The 20,510-nt window shown below is 30.9% G+C and overlaps 1 protein-coding gene across 2 annotated transcripts in view; it reads left to right on the top strand.

Moving 5' to 3' along the window:
• Cad89D (cadherin 89D) overlaps window positions 1–20,510 on the top strand; it is a 97,664-nt gene that overhangs the window by 25,921 nt on the left and 51,233 nt on the right. For both annotated transcript variants that reach the window (XM_088242754.1, XM_088242753.1), the window contains exon 3: window positions 5,034–5,220. In XM_088242754.1, coding sequence (XP_088098880.1) covers window positions 5,034–5,220 — 187 coding nt within the window. The remainder of the gene's footprint in view (window positions 1–5,033; window positions 5,221–20,510) is intronic.

Raw genomic sequence — 20,510 nt, 5'->3', positions numbered from 1 at the left:
ACGTTATCTACATGAAGGGACCAGTTGAGATGCTTGTCTACAGTTACACCTAATACCTTAATAGAGTCAGCAAGAGCTAGTTTTACACCGTTGGTGAATAAATTAGGAAGAGTTTCTTTTCTTTAGGTAACTTACATCGCTTTTGTTTTTTTGTATGTGTATAATTAATTGTGTTCTCTATTATTTAAGAAGTGTTTATAGTATTACAATATTTGAGTTTGTCCAAATGTTCGTAGACAAAAGACTGCGTTTCACCCTCTCGGAAGTCATTAAGATTAACAAATTTTAACAGGGATGAAGAATACCTTAAATAAGGGAATATGGAAGTCTAAGCATTTACAGGGCTCTGAAAACCAACTGGTCCAAGAAGTTTAAAAATTAAAACAAAGTTTTCAGGCGTTGCTTAGTATGTAAAATAATTCAGTCATATGAATTTCTTCACAACAATAAAGGTTTCAGCTCTCTAACTTCACTAAAATCAACAAATGGAAGAATTGAAGAAATATGGATGTTTAAACATGGGCAAAATAGTGAATGTTGCACAGTGTGTAAAGTGGCCACTGAAACCAGCCAATGAGAGGTCATAAGCCGCGTAAATGCCTAGACTTCCATATTCCCTTATTTAAAGTATTCTCCATCCCTGTTGTAATTTGTTAATGTTTATAGTATGTTGCAGCCGGATTTTCATTTTAATGAGAACACATATTGGCCACCCTAATTATAAAACGGTTCCGTATTGTGAAAGAGCTCACTAGATTCATCTAACACGCAGTCAAAAAAAAAATATGCAAGACACTGCATTGGAACTCCAATTAGCATTTTTTTTAAAAATAAATACGGCCTAAGCCAATTATAAACTCATGGCCAAGAAACTTAACAATGATAATATAAAACTATGAAACAAAGACAATCAAGGGCAATAAAACAATGGTTTGAGACTTCAAGCTACCCCATGCTAATCCATCTCCATTCCACACTGTTTAATGGCGAAGAAGTCTACGAAAAGCCGGTAGATCTACGCGATAAAATTCCGAGTTGTGTGACATAAAAACAAAAGTTACTCTTGGAATATTTGATAAAAAACAGTTTTTCACTTCTGGTGACATGGCTGGGAACATGAGAAAAAAAATTGATTGCAACAAAGATATCACATAAAGCATTTAATATTTTGAAAATGCAAGTTAGGTCCATTTCAGTTGTACTATTCGATAGACAGACGAAGAGATTGCTCTATTTCAAAATTGAGATAATTACCCCTTTGCGATCTGATCAACCATGCCACTTGTCTTAGAAAACGGTGATGGGCTGACTCAATAAGGTCAATATGAGTTTTAAAAAATGAAGACCAAACTGACAAATATTAATTATAATATTTTGTTTATTTTGACAATCAACAAAAAAGGTTTGCTGTTTGGTTTAATCATTTTTACATGATTTAATTAAATTTTACTTGACGCATTCAAAATACTATTAAATGCAAAACATTTATAATTTCAATCATCCTTATATTGAATAATTACGTAAATTCTATTTGTTTTTTTTCAAAAAGACACAACAAAAAATAACATCATATTAACCAAAAATACATTCTTAACAGCTTGAAGTTTTTTGAAAATCCAATTATCCTACCTGTCGGAAAATATTTGCAATTATTTTTTTTAAACTTGGTTTTAAATAAAATATATTAGGTGTTCACATAATTTGTATTCGTTTTTTTCCAAATAAAGAGAACAAGCGGTCAAAACAAAAAAATGTATTCTTAATAATTCTAAGTAACTTCAAATTGTTAACTTAACATCGTGAGCATCTTTTGCAGTTTTTTTTTCAATTAAACTCAAGCAGAAAAAGATGTCAAAAACGTTACTTCTGCTTACTTGATATTCCATTTGGAAGGCTTCTTATCAAATAAAATAATGTATACATATAATTTCTCATTGGTCACCATTATATGAAAGTTATTGTTAATATATTGTTAAAGGTGTTTTATTTTGAAATAATTAAATATTAAAAAATATAATAACTAGCCCCATTCTACTCAGCACTTTATTAGTTTGGTATTAACCACATCTATTTATGCAACATAAACATTATTGCTGCAACGTAAAAGTGTCGAATCACCTGTATTTTTTTATCCCTGATTAATAAGTTGATACTATGCATTTTTTTATTGGTATTTATAAATGAATGTAAGTTTCATCATAATTATCATCTTCTAATTGCCACCGAAAATGATATAAGGCACTGTATTGATATATCAAATGAAGCATATTTCGATTTGCATGAAAATCGGCCATGATACAATTTCTGCTGATTCTAATGTAAAATGATCAAACTTTCTCAAAAACGGCGGGTGATGGTGGAAAACGGGGGTAATATTCGGATTCAGGAAATCACTCAACTAAAAAATCGGTAGGAATGATGTTAGGGCTCGAAAAAATATTTTAAAATGCGCACCAGTGTAATTAGTCGATTGCTTCAGGTACCAGCCTAAAAATACTGTAATAAAACTATAAATTAAAAATACCTAACGTTAATTTTACTGTGAATCAACCCGAGATCTCTAGTGTGAGCGAAAACGCTAACAGATCGATGTAATTACCTTCAGTCGATTTCCTTTTTCAGGATGTTTCTATTGATTATAAAGCATATGTTTTGTGTTTTTGTTTTGTTCGTCACATTAAATTGAGTAATCAGCAAAAATGACAAAGTGCACGGTTGTACAAGTATGTAGCAGAACCTACAAAATATAATTTGCATAGATAACTTTTGAGACGGTTTTCCGGGATATAAACGAACTGTTGAAACAAAAGCATGACACGCTAAGAAGTCTTTATTTTAACGTATGCAAAGCATTAAATTAAAAGATCGAAGAATAAATTAAAATGTCATATTACGCAATCAGTCTGGTCAGAAGATTTCGACTTATTTAAATTAGTTTTTTGAATGTAAATAGGGCAGATATGTATCTCGAAATGGAGTCAGAAAATTAGTATTCTAGAGGCATTTTCTTTAGCAATGATAATTAACTCAACTCAAAGAAAACATAATTTACAATATTGCTGTAGAAAAGAAGCCAGAAAACATTTCAACAGAATCAAGAAAAAAAAAAACGATTAGCCCTATTGAGCTGTCAAGTAAAGTAAAAGTAATAACTAAATAGACATGTCCTACTGTGAAAAAAATGTTCACGGTGTAAAAAAAGAAAATACCTTAATGCAATGTGTTTGATGGGATTGGATCGAATAGTATAGGTGCGGATAAAAGAAATGACTTTCATTTACATAGATGATCGTTTCTGCTTTGATTATTATGTTCCTACGAGGATTATTTTCCTGCAAAAAAGTATGTTCCTTCTAACTGCTCTTAAAAAGTGTGAAGATAAGCCTGATTTAAAAACTTTTTCCATTTTTTTTTTGAAGATTAAACTTTAGAAAACTCATTTAGGAGAAGCCTAACTATTAACACTCGTCCACAGACAATGTTGATAGTTTTTGTACTTTTTTGGTTTATTTCCAAATTTGAATTCATAACCATATATTACATAAGTATTCGTGACTTTTTACGGTTATGATATCTTCCAAGTCCTTATTCAGAATTTAATATTATGCCTCTCGCTGCGTTTGCTGAAACCAAAAAAAAAACATGCATTACCGAACGAGAAACATTTCGAAGTGTATAATCATATGGACACATTAATTTTAAAAAGTTTGCAGGGATAAAGAAAGCTCATTAACTCACAGTTCAGTGGTCTGTAAGGATTTGAGCCAGTGTGTAGCCAATTTGCTGCGTTTATCTCAAATGAATGGCTTAAAAATTGTCAAACAATAAAAATAAAACCTGTTCAGAAGGTTTATTTATTTAGGATAGTTTAAATAACGCCATTTTTGTGAAAATCGCATCAAGGGCGCTGTACAAAAGGCATTCCAATATACCTTGCAGCTACATAGCGGATAGGCGGTTAGGATTCTAGTTCCCCATTTCCATTAAGATGATTTTTAATAATTATATAAGAGCGAGATTACAACACATCTTGCAGCTACATAGCGCACGGACGTTTAGAAATCTAGCTTCAATTAACACTGCACAGAAAAATGAATTATAAGTGTTTTAAATTTATAAAAAATCGTGTACAAATTAAATCTATATTACATGTCCTGCAGCTACAGAACGCATGGTTGGTTAAAAATATAGACCCCATTTGCAGTTGAAGTTAAATTAAGATAAAACATGAAAGCTAACAACATGAAAAGTCTAGCAGCTACAAAGTGCACCGATGCATGGAGTTTCAGAAACATATTTTTTTAAAAGTTCACAACACAATAATACAATAATAATACTCGTACGTCGAGCAAAGAACTAGTGAGTTTGGCAAGTTAAGTAAACATGCAGCAGCACAAAAAGTAAACGATGAAAAACTAAACAAAGGTAGCATTCCTTAAGATATTATAATGGTTAATAAGGTGACAAAAGTGCTGTTCGATAGTCGAAGGGTAGGTGTTTTAGGTATACAGGGTCCATTGTATTTTTCCTAGCACATAATTTTAAAAACATTTGGTTCACAGTTGCTTGCTGCGAAGGAGATGAACATGTGTGTAAGTAATGTCATTATGGGATCTATCCACTTCTTGTTAGTTATTATGAGACTCATGTTTCCCGCTCAAAAAACTTGACTATTATTTTACTACATTACTTTAGATTTTAGATATTCTTATGTTTTAATTTGATATTTAAGTAATTTGATGGGATACGTTTTTCTCAATACTAACCGTTCTAGAGCCTCAGAATTCTGCTTTTTTTGTTGTTTTCTTTGAGGTAACGTTGCGACCGCTTTGAAATCCTTTTTCAATGCATCGGATTCCACAGTGTCCCCTTATCCATCTGACGTACCTTTTAATCTGGTGATAGGGTAGAGTAAGATAGAAAAGAATTGGTTAGGATAGTATAAGATAGGACAGAATACACGTTTGGAGTGGAATGCAAATTAATTGATGAAATATTATTGAAATAAATGTACTTAAAATCTCTTGTTACAGGAGGAACCTAATGCTGCAGCCTTTGGAGAGAGAAGAAGATGCTTCATTCTTTACGTGGAGAGATCAGAATAGAACTCACGTGTCTGTTATCCTGGCGCACTCTTTAGAAGATTTAGTAGACTCTGATACTCCTCAAAATGTCCTCAAGTTCCGGATTGGCTGTGAATTTGCGGATGGAGATGACATGGTTTGTATTTATTTTTATCATTTTTATTTATAGATTTTAGATTGCTTTGATTATTGACGAATCTTGACAAAATTCAATACCAATAACTGAATAATTTATGATTTAATTCAGATTGAAAAAAAGTACTTCGTACAAATTCACTTATTTGTTCGACAAAAGAAAAAAAAAATACAATGAATATTGTGATTTTGTTTTTGAAAATACAAGCTTTTTCTTTATTATCGTTTTATTCGTAATTTAACCCAACAATTGACAAAGAGGTACAATCAAAATGTAAATTCCAAAAAAAAGAAAGAGACCAGATGAGAGAAAGTTACGTTTTAACCCTAACGGGAACCCAGTAAGTTGACGCACATGGAGCAATAGGCAACAGGCCATGCCTTTGTGGGATTTTTTAGTTTACTATTTATATGTATTTTTATGCTATGTAATTAGTTCTGATTTTTTGAGTACTATGTTTTACCTCTTATGTTTATTGATAAAAAACTAAAAAAAAAAAAAAAAATATATAATAAAATAAATAATGCATAAAACGCAATGGAAAAAAGATCTTAAAACCAAATAAGGAAAAGCCACAAAAGGATTTCCATAAAAACAAACCCTCATTGTTAATTGAAAAGGATTATTAGATGTTTTTTTAAAAAAACATGAATAATTTAAACAATGAATAATGAAAAAACAAAAAACATCCGAGATGTTAACATCTAAAAATATATATTGTTTTCAAAAGTTTTTTCGTCAGTCATTTTCGTTCTTTTTTAAAAGGGTATAGAGTTACAAGGGTTTGAAGTGATAAATAGAGTTTTGTTGGTGTATTTTTCCTCACCTTTTTCCAAATCTTCTTTATCCCACTTGCTGACAGGTCCGAGATTCAAAACCCACTCTTATCATCATCATTCTCTTTTCGCACCTAATGGTACATAGGGCACTGCATTGGTACACGGTATACCAATCGCACTGTATATATATTTTTTTGTTACATTAAGGTAAGATGATCAGTCATACGCTTCATGTAACAGTCCAGGGACTATAAAATATTCTAGTGTAAAAACACATATTAAAAAAATATTTCATGTCAACCATGTCGGGAATTGAACCCAAGACCTCTTACATGGTAGGTAAACGCGCTGACCATTACACCCTACTCCAGGTTAATTCCTATTTTGTAAAAGTGAATAGTTAAAAAATTATTCAAAATGGTCGCAAAACTGAAATATTTGAGTAACTCATAAAAAAACGCAAATATTCATTTCTAAATTTAAAAATTAACAGTATGTTTTAACATTTTTTTGCAGTCGGTAAGCAAACAAAATTGCTTTAAGTTTTTATTTTGTGCTACAATTACCCACCAAAAGTACAGAATTTTATCTAATACTTGCACTGTATGGCATATTTCAACAGAGATGGAGAACATTTAAATAAAAAGCATTTGGATATCTAGGCTTATGACGTGTTGTTGGCTGGTTTTAGTAACTGCTTTACACATTGTGTAGTATTTGATTTTATGGGTTTGCACATCCACATCTCACCCCCATCAATAAAAGTTTTGAGCTCTTTAACATCACAAAAACAAAAATTTGGAAGGATTCAAGAAACGTGGATGTTCAAACAGGTAAAGACAGAATGACCAATGTACACAGCATTAAAATTTGCCACTTAAGCTAGCTAATGGCAGGTCGAAAACCCTTTTAGTGGCTAGACATATATGTTTTCTTTTGTTGTAATTCTGTTGTAATAATACAGTCTTAATAACTTCCTAGGGGATGAAATTCAGCCCTTGTTTACAAAAAAATTGGCATTTAAACAATACTTTTAAGTTAAACGGTGTAGTACTTTGATTTATGAAATATTAAAATATGAGCTTTGACACCATCTTTGGAAAAGTTAGGAAAATTTTAGAACCGTTTGGTGTGGATATTTACAATTTGCTAAAGCGTTGACAGTTTAAATATCCTTTGGTTCGGATCCTCACTGAAAAGTTCCATTGTAGCGTAGAACCTTTCATTGTCGTTTTGAAGTGAACACAGAAATGTCTGAGAGCTCTTTGTGTTAAAAAGAGGAGTCGAGAAATGTTTTTGTTTGTCTAAATTGTTTTTTTTTATTACACAAAACCAACCCATTTTTCCCGTGATTAAACAATATAAATCAAGACCCCGGTTACATTGTTAATTGTTATTGGAAAGTCAAAAGAGTTGTCTTAATGGTACATAAAGTAAAATAAATTTTGTTTGCAAAAATATTGTTTTTTTTTTTGTTTTTTTGTTTAAAACATGTTCAATTAGATGTTTTCGATGAATTTAATTTTTTTTCTTCAAAAATTCACATAGACAATATGAAAATACAACATACTACGAATACCGATGAAATTGGTTTAGAAAAATTAATTGTATTTTCGAAATCATATGAATAGTGAATATTGTAGAGAAATGTTTCCATACATAACTTTAAAACATAAATTATTTAAAAATATATCTCAACAAAAACGCGACATGTTTGGCCATTATAATTGTGATGTCAAGATTAGTTACGATGTTCTATTAAATTTAAATGGTCTCAAACAATGTTCAACTCAACATTATTTCATAGACCCAAATTAATTTTAAATCGGAAAAAAAAACGGGATATTTCCCTATTGAACATAACTCGGTCAATTTCATATTGCAATCCGGTTTTAGCAAATTTTTATTCACAAGGATATGCGTTATTTAAATAAACATAATTACAACGGAAGTGGAAATTATTTAAAATAAAGGAATGAAGTCTTAATTATGAACAATTCTCCTTAATTTCTGTACTATTATTTAATTGAATAAAAAATGTGTTTTAATTCTTTTGTCGGCCTCGTGGTGTGATGATCAGCGCGTTTGCCTACCAAGGAAGAGGTCTCGGTTTCGATTCCCAACATGGTTGATATGAAATATTTATTTAAAAAATGTGTTTTCACACCAGAATATTTCATAGTCCCTAAACTGGTACCTGAAGCGTGAGACTAATAATGTAATTTTTATGTAACAAAAAATGATTCAGATACGCTGCGATTGGTGGACCAATGCAATGTCCTATGCAGCATAAGGTGCGGAAAGGGAATGATGATTATTATTCCTACTTTCAAACGATGATTACGAATTTTTCTAAAATTATATTATGTAAGTAACATCCGAACACGAGGTTTTTCCAACAATTCACAGCAATATTTCACAGTGCAATCATTTGAAAACTTCTTCCGGGTAATTACATAGATTTTATTTGTGTTCTGGTACATCAAATATTGTTATGAATATCGTTTTATTTTGTAACGGTTCGATACAGAACCAATAGAAATTCCACACTCAGGCGTCAGATTGTGTAATACTTTTATATTGCTTACTAATGCTATAAAGATATCTCCATGTATGTATTTTGCTATTAGAACAAAATAATAATAAGAAAATATATCGTTTTTGTACCGAGAGCGTATGGTCAGCTAGGCAGTTCTCTGAAAGCAATTGAAGTTTCAATGTGTTTAAGGTCAATGTAACCAAGTGGGTTGCTCACAGGACTACAGAAAGGTTCACGACTCAAGGTAGGATTAAACTGTTCTTGTGTGTTGTGTCGAGGTCTGGACAGTAGAAATGGCGAGTTAAGGCATAATAACATTGTTTACTAATTTATTTACACACTTTATGTACATAATCAGTTTGCATTTATATGTTCGGGTATACTGCCTTAAGGCAATTTCTTCCAACCAATAGGTTCAATTTAAGAAAATAAGTGGTATGCGAACATATTGTAAGTATAAAGTAATGTTTTCATTACAAAACAAAACATTGATGCACATTTATATTTTTTGAAAAATAAAAATAGATTAAATATCGACTTTGTGATATGAAGAGAAGAGGGAGTAAAAAGGGAAGGAAAAAGGAAAGAGAAAGGAAAAACTCAAATATTCAGGAAGTGTCATTTTAATCGTGAATTGAATGTCTCTGACATTAATGGGTAGATTATTCTACGATCGAGCAGCTACTACTGTGAAAAAAGAGGTAAATAAATAGATCGGTGAATGACTATTGAAAGGGTTCTCTCGTTAATAGAATGAAGAGAGCTCATGCTGTGATAGGTGTTTGAAGAGCTCTCTCAGATAAACAGGTGAATTTTTGTGTTGTATTGTGGAGTAATACGGTGTGTTAAGGGCTCCGTCATTTTAATTGATAATTCATCGTGTTTGCTCAATTTGCTTAATGAGCTTATGCAGTAGTGAACAGTAAATTAGAAGTGGGTAAGACCCTGTCACCGAAAGATACGTGTCACTTGATCTGTATCTTTAAAGTGACCGAATATATTAAGTAGTTCAATTGAACGAATGTATATTTTGTTCATTAGGGTCATTTATGTCATCATATCTCCGCATCTTTCGCATCTTCGTATTATTTGTATCATCGTATCTTTCGTATCATTTGTTTCTTTCGGGTCTTTAGTTAGTTTGGTTATTTTGTTCACTTGAGCGGAGTGTGTGCAAGTGCAAAATAGAAGCCAGATTTCTGCATGTCTTGCAGCTACAAAACGAATGAATGTTTGAAATTCTAGCACCCTTGTAATGCTTGAAATAATTTAATATATTCTTCAATCATTTCAAAGTCAAAGTAAATTATTTTTAAATAAAGGAAATAATATAAAGTCAGCCTCGCGGTGCAGTAATCAGCGCGTTTGCCTACCGTGTAAGAGGTCTCGGATTCAATTCCCAGCATGATTGACATGAAATATTTTGTCAAGAAAACAAACATTTTGAATTCTCTGGACTGACAAGTGAAGCGTAAGACTGATCATCTCACCGTCATATAAAAATAAATTATCGAAATTCACTGCGATTGGTGTACCAATGCAGTGTTATCTGCACCATTAGATGCGGAAAGGGAATTATGATGAAATAATATGCATTTTTTTTTTTTTTTAGTAATTGCTGGTTTTGTATGGAAAAATATTAATTATTTCAATATCAAGTGAATATTTAAATAAATTTCAACAGAGAGGGAAAACATTTTTGAGGAGGTTATATGGAAGTCTAGGCATTTACAGGGCTAATGACCTGTCATTGGCTGGTTTAAGTGGCCACTTTACACACTGTGTAAAATTCACCATTCTGCCCATGTTTAAACATCCACATTTCCTCAACTCTTTCATCTGTTGACTTTTCCAGCCAGTCTGCAAGCATTTGGACATAATCAAACATTACTGCAAAGTGAATGTTTGTTTAAATGTTTAAATAATAAGCTTTTCACTTTATTCTTTTGAGTATGTTTTCATGATAGGGGAGAAGTGTTAACAAGAGTGCCCTGAATACATTTTAAATAAATACGAAATAGTACAATAAATGTCAATTCGCGCTTGTTTTATCGTGCCGTTTGGATTTTACGATTCATGTTAATTGAGCCTACGCATAGCTACGTGTTCAATAAACACATACTACAATTACATACAATTCTAAAATGTTTATAGATATAGCAAATGACTTTGTATGCGTGGCCCCAACCTTAAATAATTCACCTATACTTGACCTATCTACTAACTACGCATACCGTATGGTGATATGGAATATGGATACAATCGTTGCAAACAAATGAACTTAATGAGCTAGAGATATAAATGATACGAATGACACAAAGATACGAAGATTTGAATGACACGAAGATCTATTAAGTTCGGCGCTTTTTTCGTTCGCGAACTAACTGACCGAGATGAAAGAAACATATCAATAGTTCAATGTTTCCAACCTTGTCAGTATGACCGGATTGTTCGCAAACTACAGATGTCTACAGTAAATCAATGCGTTAAAGATAAGTTTTAAATACATTGTTGTAGTGTGTTGTGACGCGCTATAACCCCTCTCCATCACTCTTGCACAAACCTACAAAATGTTAAATCGGAACCGGATCGTGTCGCACCACGACATATCACGCTTGAGTAGTATAATTCTAACCATATAAAATACATAGAAGTAGCACGTACTAAATTGCTCCCCAACACACAACTCCACAACATATACCAATGTTACCCTGCCTTTACTCGAGGTTATGCAGTCAACCAAGTATTAAAATTTATTTATATCTTTCATCAATTGATGTTTAATATATTTTTTCTTCTTTGTGTACCCATCTATATGTTATAATTATTTTATAACCAGAAAATCTGCAATTCATTTGCATTAGCACAGGCTCTGGTCTAGTGAGGAGCGAAATTGTGAATTGCAATTGCGTTTTAATTTTATATTTGAAACCGTTGACGATATAGAAATAGGAAAATCTTCAAAACAATCCTGTTAGTCTAAAATCATATAAACTCTTTAGTAGGAAAGTATTCGATTGCGATATTGATCGTTATGAAACCGGTTACTAATCAATTAATAATTCTAGTCATGCATGAAGTGATTTATGTGCCGTTGAACTTAAGCTGGTGGTGCAAGTTACTGAACTTTGATATTTTTAACAGCAATAAAATATATTCCTCTTTACAGCAATGCTGTATGACAAGGACCAAATGTTGATGGAAGAATTGAAGAAATATGAGGGTTCAAATAAAGGCAAAATATTACATGTCAAACAGCGTGTAATGTGATCACTTATACCAGCCAAAGACAGATCATTAGTCCAGTAAATGTTCAGACTTCCCTTTTCCCTTCTCAAAAGTTATCTAGCTTATAGGCTTGTAGTCTGGTAAATCATACGATTTTACCATTTCGAAATGAATGTTTTTTTTCATTGCGCAATAATAATAAAAAAAAAAACATTAATTGGATGAAAACAATAATTTTGAATATTTCTGTTAAAAAATATACTTAAAAGTTGTATGTAACTAAAAAATAATTACTTTTAGACCGGCAGATTACGCCGTTTCAAATTTAGACTAAACTTAGGTATCTGGGATCTCAATAAAGATTAAGTATCGAACTACAATTTGTACAATAATTTAAAGATAATAAATTGAACATGAATGTAGCAGAAACGAAATTTTGATCTGATTGTTTTTGAAAAGAAATGAGAGATATTTCCCTTTATTTCTACGTAAAATTATGCCTTCTAATATTTAAAAAAAATGTACGTATTGAATTATTTTCGTTGAAACCTTTTTTTAAAGAATTGTATTCTAACTTTAATATTACAATAAATATATTTTTTTTAAATTATTACTGAAGGCATAATTTTACGTAGAAATAAAGGAAAATGTCAAGAAATGTCTGTGATTTAAAATGCTTGTATTTCTTTTCAAAAACAAAAAAATTGAACTTTGCTTTGGCCACTTTTATGTTCAATTTATTATCTTTGAATGATTCGACAAAATTTAGTTCGATACTTAGTCTTTATTGAAATCCTAGATATCTTAGTTTAGTCTAAATTTGAAATGGCGTAATCTGCCGGTCTATATCTAATCTATATTTTAGTTACATAAAACGTTTAAGTATATTTTTTTAACAGAAATACCTTAAAAAAATATTCTCCTTATCTAATTTTTTTAAATTATTATTTTGCGATCTTAAAGAACATTCGTTTTAAAATGCCAAAATTGTATGATTTCCTCATTTTGCGTGCATTTTACCAAACAATAGCTTTTAGTGGAAACGCGTTTGCTCGAGAGCAATGAATTTTTTACAAAATATTTGAGCGTTTTTTCCTAGTTTTTATCATTTGATATATTGTTTTTTATGGGAGCTAGCATCATCTGAAAACTATACTTATTGTTTATTATTTACCTTTCTCAACGCTTCCATCTGTTGACTTTTGTGAAAGAAAAGATCTGAAACCTTTATTGATGCGGACGAAATTCATTCATTGAAATTTATTTTATTTACCAAGCAACGTGACGCCTAAATATGACTCTTAATTTTTTTACCAATCAGGTAAACAATAAAATTTTTAATATATCCAAATGTTTGTAGACAATGCTGGATTTTACTCCGCAGATAGTTATGAAAAAATAATTTTATTGCAATTTATTTTTTTTTATTGAGAATGGGGTATTTCCTGTTTATGGATTAACATGGCTTATGACCTGTCATTTGATGGTTTATGTGATGTCTTTTTACACTGTGTAACAGTCACAATTCAGTCTATGTTTGGAAAGATACATTTTTTCAATTCTTCCACCTCTTGACTTCTCTGTGTAAAATAGCTGAAACCTTTGTAAGGCTTCATCTGTCATCCCCGGGGAGTATTATTTGGCCTTGTCTATAAACATTTGGACATACTTAAATAACGGTTGAAGAAACATTAATGTTTATACACAGTCAGAATTGTTAATGTCCCACGTTGTGTAAAGTGGTTACTAAAGATCAAGCAACGATAGCTTAAAAGTTTCATCTCGTTCCTTTGAGGTTTCCATTAATTCTGAAATAAATAAATTATTAACAATAATTTCAATTTCTTCAAATGTTTGTACACAAATATAAGATTTCACCCTTTAGAGAGTTATTAAGATAAATATACAACAACGGACCAGTGGAACATTTCAGAAAAATCAATGTTTTTATTGTAGGCACTTGGCTGGCAGTTGGCTTGTTTAAGTCATAAAAATCAACACATGTAAGGAATGAAAAAATATGGATGTTCGAACTTGATGATAAATGTTACACAGTGTTTTAATCGACCATAAGCCCTGTTAATGCCCTGATTTCCATTTTTCTTTCTCTAAAATGCCTTCCATTTCTCTTGTAATGTGTTAAAATAAATATTGATTAAGGATATAGCCAATTCGCGGTGTTCGATTACGCAAAGTTTAATTGAAATTGTCACTTTTGGGTACTCCGCAGTAAATACAATAAATAAAAATAATTCATTCCACTGGCCGGAATTAGAGAATAATAATTTTGTGGTTTTAAGATTCGGAACATGTAATTGAGACGTGATAATTGATTTTATTGTTTAAAAAAGTGCCAGAAATTATTTTTCTATTAAAATAAAATTGGCACAGTTCCGCGCAACGATAAGTCTACCACAAACCACAAAATTTGCTTTAATTCAACGTTTTATTATCCATTAAAATATTATCGCAGTGTGTCTTCTTATACTCCCACGTTCTAATTTTTTGAAACAACGAAGGTATTGAAGACCATTTTTTCCACGTTGGAAATTAAGAGATTAATAGATGGCCTTCGCAATGTTTTTGTTTTAATGCGTTTTAAGCATTGATATATTAATACACGTAGACATGCCCCGCGCCCTCAAAAGCGATGACACTTAACTCATGCCAAAATGCTCAGTCATGCCCAACACGCAGTTAGTCGTTCTTTGACCGCCAGCCAGGCGTGACGTATTGAATCGAAAACAAATTGCTCGATTTTGTTATGAAAGCGCGTAAACATTTGTAAAAAGGATTGTGATGCTTTTTTTTGTAAAAAAATAAGTATTTGCGTTCTTATTATTTACTCAAATATTTCGATTTTTGGGGCAATTTTAAACGAGTTGTAAATAACTGACTATAAGAAAATGGGAATCAAGTAAGATTGGGGTTTGAACCTTGGACCTCTGATCCGCGAATCCACAACACTAGCCACGGAACCACAATTTGATTCAAAATAATTTTTATCGGTAAATATTTGCTTTTGCGTGATTAACAAAGCTTAAAACAATTAATATTCAAATGTAAATATATTTTTTTTATAATCGTCAAACTACGCATAGCGGCGTCATTTCGAAGTTATGTTTACTAACAGGGCTGTACTAATAAAAATACCCTTTTATAACATAATAAATGCGAGCTTACACAATTTTTTAATTCTTAAAAATCATTTAAAAATAAATAAATCGGTCGAAATTTCATAGAAGTTAAGAAAAAAATCTGATTTGCATCCCCATGAATGTTGAAATATTAATTGTTAACCTAAAAATACAAACTTTTTACACACCAAAAATTTTGTAGCGTATACATGATCGTTGAATGCAGCCCTGGTATGAATAAACAAATTCAGTAACTAAGGATACGTTTTCGTGTCATTACTTTGAAAAATATGTTACCCTGTGGAGCGCGTTTATCTATTTATTTGTCGATGGTTTTCAGTAATTTATTTGTGGTTAAAAATATTTTGAGTTTATTATAATTTTTGTAGACATGTACTGGATTTAACCTCATTGGAAGTTATTAGTACGTAAAATTCATATAGCGCTATTTTTATATGTAATGTAACTACATAGCGCATGACAGTTGAGATTATAGTTCTTCGTTTCCAATTACCATATTTTTCGGACCATAAGATGCACATTTTTACTCTGAAAATTTAAACTTGTACAAAAATAATACACGAATTTCCTCATATTTACTTACATTTAATCATAATTAAAATATTAACTAATTATATAAACAATTCTAAACAATATATGTACCCTTGAAAGCTATCACGAAAAATATTGCAGAGATCAAAACGTTTGAAAAAAATTTACCATATTACTAAACAATGCTCCAAGAATAATCACGAGAAAAAAAAAACAAAAACACAAGGGTAAAGTCGATGCTTAATTACTTAATTTATGTACTTACTTATTGTTAACAAAGAAAACCCCTTCAATAATTATATTATATTTTAATTTTATTTATTAAGAAAAAACAACAGTTGTTATATAAGAATACAAAATATAAATAATAGTACATATGTACATCCAGTTAAAGTTTTTCACAAATATAATGAGAGAACATGTTACGCAGTAGAGAGAAAAATAATATATTATATAAGATATGAGCTAAAAAAAAGAGCTTGTAAGAAGGTTAAGGGATGAGAAAATAGAGTGGAGGAGTGGAAGAGAGGGATTTTCATAATATAGTTGACCAATTCAAATTTTTGATATTATAATAAAATAAACATAATTAAAGGAACATAAACTTATTACACACTGACAAATGTTTCATTTTACAGTGTTTCAAAAAGTTTTTTTTTTAAGTTACAAATTTTCATATTGAAAATATCTAAATGGGGACAAAGTAAATTAAATTTAGAGCAGCTATGATAAATAAATGAGTCTAGAACATAGTTTTTTTGGGCAATGAATTATAAAAAGAAAATGAACTTGTCGTGTTGACTTTACGGGACAATTGATAAAAATACGTTCCAAGAGATATGGACTATCATAATGACAGGTCATATGCCCTGTAAATGCCTTGACTTCCATATTACCTTCTCAAAAATGTTTTTCCCCTCTGTTGAAATAAATTCAAATATAAAACTTTATATTTATGCATAGATTTATTTTTTCTTACTCGTCTTGTGTATTCATAATATTATCTTTATGAACTTTTGGCGTATACATGTTAAAGTAATTTTATTTGCAAAATAATGATCAAACGTTGCAAAAATATTTTGTTCTATTAATTGAAATCCGTGAGAGTAAATAATTTATTTTTATTTTTATTTAGAAAACTAACCTAATTGGACAATAGATATTATCTTAATTAAGAAAAATGACAGTATCGTTTATGTTGTAGTCTTCTAGAGATAAAACCGGAATGATGATGAGAAAGCCATCAAACGAGTTTTTTTTTCAAAAAAACAACTGATTTGACTAATGTTTGATTACAAACGATTTTATAAAACATCTGTTGGAAAATAATCATTTGTACAATGTAGAAGCGGGGCATATTAAGACAGAATAAACTTAAATGCGTGGTTTTAAAAACATAAATTACTTTTACATTTTTTCAAACTCACATGTTCACTACTTGCACCATAGAATAGTGGATGTTTTTTTTGTCGTGTTAGAACTTTTGACAGATAGTACTGTCAAACTAATGTTGACAGCCTTTTTCCGTATTATTGGTACCTACTCTGTAACAATTTTTATTCTTACCATGAAAGGTAGTGGTCAGTGCTATACAAGCTCTTGACGTCACTGAAACATATGAAGATCTATTGCGACGGGTCCCCGTGAATAGTTCTCGCTCTCCAGGCTTAGGTCTGCAAAGAGTATGGCTACCTTGTGGAAGGCGAGAGTTCTCATTTTGTTTCATTTCTTCCTCCAAGCCGAGATCCATAAAGTATCTGGTTATTAGGTAAGGGGCAAGCTCTTTAACATCCTTAGGTTTAACTAGTAGTCCCTCGAGAATGCGGCTTCATTTATGATGTAAAGCATCACATTATATGACATTTATTCTACGATATTTATCTACGATAATCATTTACAGTAGTTGATATTAACATACCACGAAATGTAGCAATTACCTTAATGTATATAATTCCTCTGTACGTGTGATGTCACCGAACTCCTCTTAAATGGCTTAACCGATTTATCTGCGGTTTTCAGAGAAATATAGATCTTTGCGCTGTGCGTGTTCGTAGATATTAAGATCTTCAATCTGATACGTAAAAATAAGTGAGGAGCATAAATGTTTTATTCATCGATCTACTGATGTTGCATTCGAGGAGAATGCATTTACAAAAAAATGGTAAGATGTAGTTTTTTTTGCTAATTTTTTTTTTTTTTATGTTTGCAAATAGCGTTTGTTTTTTGTGGATCTCAATCAGATTCTTCTCTTAAATTCCCTATAATTTCTACCCATTTATGTCTTTTTACTGAATTTTTGGTTACACAAAAATATTATTAAATTCCTACATAAAAACGCCCGTCTGTTGGTGAGAAGACTGGAGTTTGACGTTTGCAAAAATAATGCTGTATTTGAAATAAAAATTGAATCATGATTTGGAATTCAACCATAAACAAGTGATTCACATTTTTTATTATTCCTCCCAACTCCCCGCTATGCATCCATGCTAACGGGTGGCGCGACATTAGATCAGTGCTGTTCAACGCGTTACACTGAGAGCAGCGTGATGTCATAAAGCATCCTAACGTTTGTAACGGACTTTATGAAAAATCTACGAATTTCGCAGAAAACCAGAAGCATTATGAAAATGTTTTATAAACACTACCATGACAATCACAATGACAATTTAAAATATACTTTATAAGTCTTATTCATAGTATTTTAGATGGGGTATTCCTAGCACCCCCTCAGGAAGTCGCGGATTTTTATCCCGTTTAGGTTCGAAAAGGATATAAAAAATAACAAACATACATATACACATTCCCTCACAGACATGAGCACTAAATCATAAGTTCACTTCATCATACATCATCAACTTAGCTAGAGTTGTAAAAATACCGTAGTCTACCAAATCTCTCTGTAGTATACCGGTTGTCTACCGTTTTCTACCGTTGTTTTGGTAGTTTATTTTTTACGTTTGTTTTGGTAGTTTTTGTGTTAAAATGTTATTATGCTTGTATTATTTTGATCCCATTGGCGTCAGTTAAGTAGAAAATTAATGCATAATTTCATGTTTCGTGACAGTACGGCTTCTTTGCGGAAAATTTTCGAGAGAAGGATGAAAAAATAAAAATATTAAACAATGCCCTATGGACTGAAATGAGGCATTGCGCTATGGACGAACATTATGAAATATTACTAATAAAGTGATTAAACGGCCATTTTAAAACATTTAATATTTTTAATGAAAAGTACAGAAAAATAACGTATTTTAACGTATTATACGGTTTTATATACAGATTAGTTTCTTACTATAAAATACCAATCGTATAATACCGGCCTTCTAATCAAATATTACTTATCAAGTGATTATACAGCCATTTTATTAAGAAATACGTTTCCTACGAAAATTACCGAAAACTGCCGTATTCTACCGTATTATACGGTAAAAAAGGTGTCTTACAATAAACTACCAATGGTATACTACCGGCCTTACATCTCTTAACTTTGGACACTGAAATCCGGAACGATACTTTTTATTAATACTCGTAGATACATTTAATTCACTGAAGTTGTAGAAGGTAAGTAGTCATTATATGATATATTTTTTGATATTATAATAAATTATAATAATGGTACAAAGAATGAACAGCATATTATTAAAGTGTCCAATTGTGCCCCTCTCTCCCCTAATTACAGAAATCTATTAAATTTACTTCTTGAATATTACAGACGAAAACTTTCTGGTCGGACATGTCATGTCTGCGCTGTACCAGTACATTATAATAACACGATAACTACTTTCATGTTTTTTGTGGACACGATTTCAATGGTCTAAAAAAAACATTGTATCTATAGGAACGTTTCACTGATGACTTTCGAATAACTCACATCAAACGTTTAATTTTTTTAACTAAGAGGAAGCAATATTGGATTAAGGCATATTCTAAAAACATTCCATTAGAGTCGATAGAACAATATTTTGAGCGTGTCCAGCATTTTTTTTGTGGGTCTTACTTATACTCGTACACCTCGTATAAAGTTATGCCTCGGCATACCGTTCTTATTAAAGTTTAGAAGAAGAATGGTATTGTAATTTTTATCCTACCGCTATGCCAAGGCGTAACTTTATACCAGGTTTGTAAGTAAGACCCTCAATGTTCAGAGAAAGACATATGTATTCCAGTAAACATTTTGTTAAAAAAATATATGGTTGCATGTTTATTATTCTTTGTCCGAAAAACAAATTAAAGGCAGTTACGCAAACTATCATATCTTCACTTTAGTTAGTTTTTGTAAAACATACCATTTTTAATGAAATTGAGTTAAGTATACAAGAGTTTTTAGAAAGCCTTTATTTATAAAATTCAAATGAAAAAAAAAATGTTTATGAGGTTTTTTAACGAATTTTGTTTAAATTGTGGCTTTTTTGCTTTTGCAAATGCTTTAAAAAACTTTAAAGTTCTATTTCTGCAGATTTGTTTTTTGGTCTGTTGGACAAAAACGAACTGAAGCGACTGTATTTAAAACACAAAAACTTTTCAACTTTTCAGGAGAGCTGATTAAAGACTCACAAATTAAACTTTACTATAATTTAAATTAAATTGATTTGAATCAAGGATTTTTCTTTGTGAATTTCAAATTAATTATATGACTTTATAACGTCTTTAATCATCTCTTTTAAATGTTTTAAATTGGTTATACTGAAAAGCCGATTATTTTTTTTGACATACGATTTTTTATGTAGTTTCCATCAATATACCCGATATGTAAATAAAAATGTATTCATTTTGTATGAATACTTCTAAAAGGACGTTAAAAATGGAATGAAATTATGTAGTCAAAATACATATTTATCTAATTAACATTTGAAAAATTCCAAAACAAAAATACAGGAATCAATATCTTATTAAGTTCTACTGGAATATTATCAGACGACAAGAAATCTTTAGTAGCATCTGTGACCAATGCTTTCAAAATCCAATTCAAATCAGTACGTCTGATTTCCGGGTGTAGGTTGAAATATTCTAGCTTTTTTTTTTATTAATTAAACTCAAGTACAAATATATGTGCAC

Source organism: Micrasema longulum, unplaced genomic scaffold (genome assembly GCF_059751315.1).
Source record: "Micrasema longulum isolate JH-2025_06_02 unplaced genomic scaffold, ASM5975131v1 h1tg000163l, whole genome shotgun sequence".
NCBI classification, from domain to species: domain Eukaryota; kingdom Metazoa; phylum Arthropoda; class Insecta; order Trichoptera; family Brachycentridae; genus Micrasema; species Micrasema longulum.
This window is presented reverse-complemented; position numbering and strand designations above follow the sequence as displayed.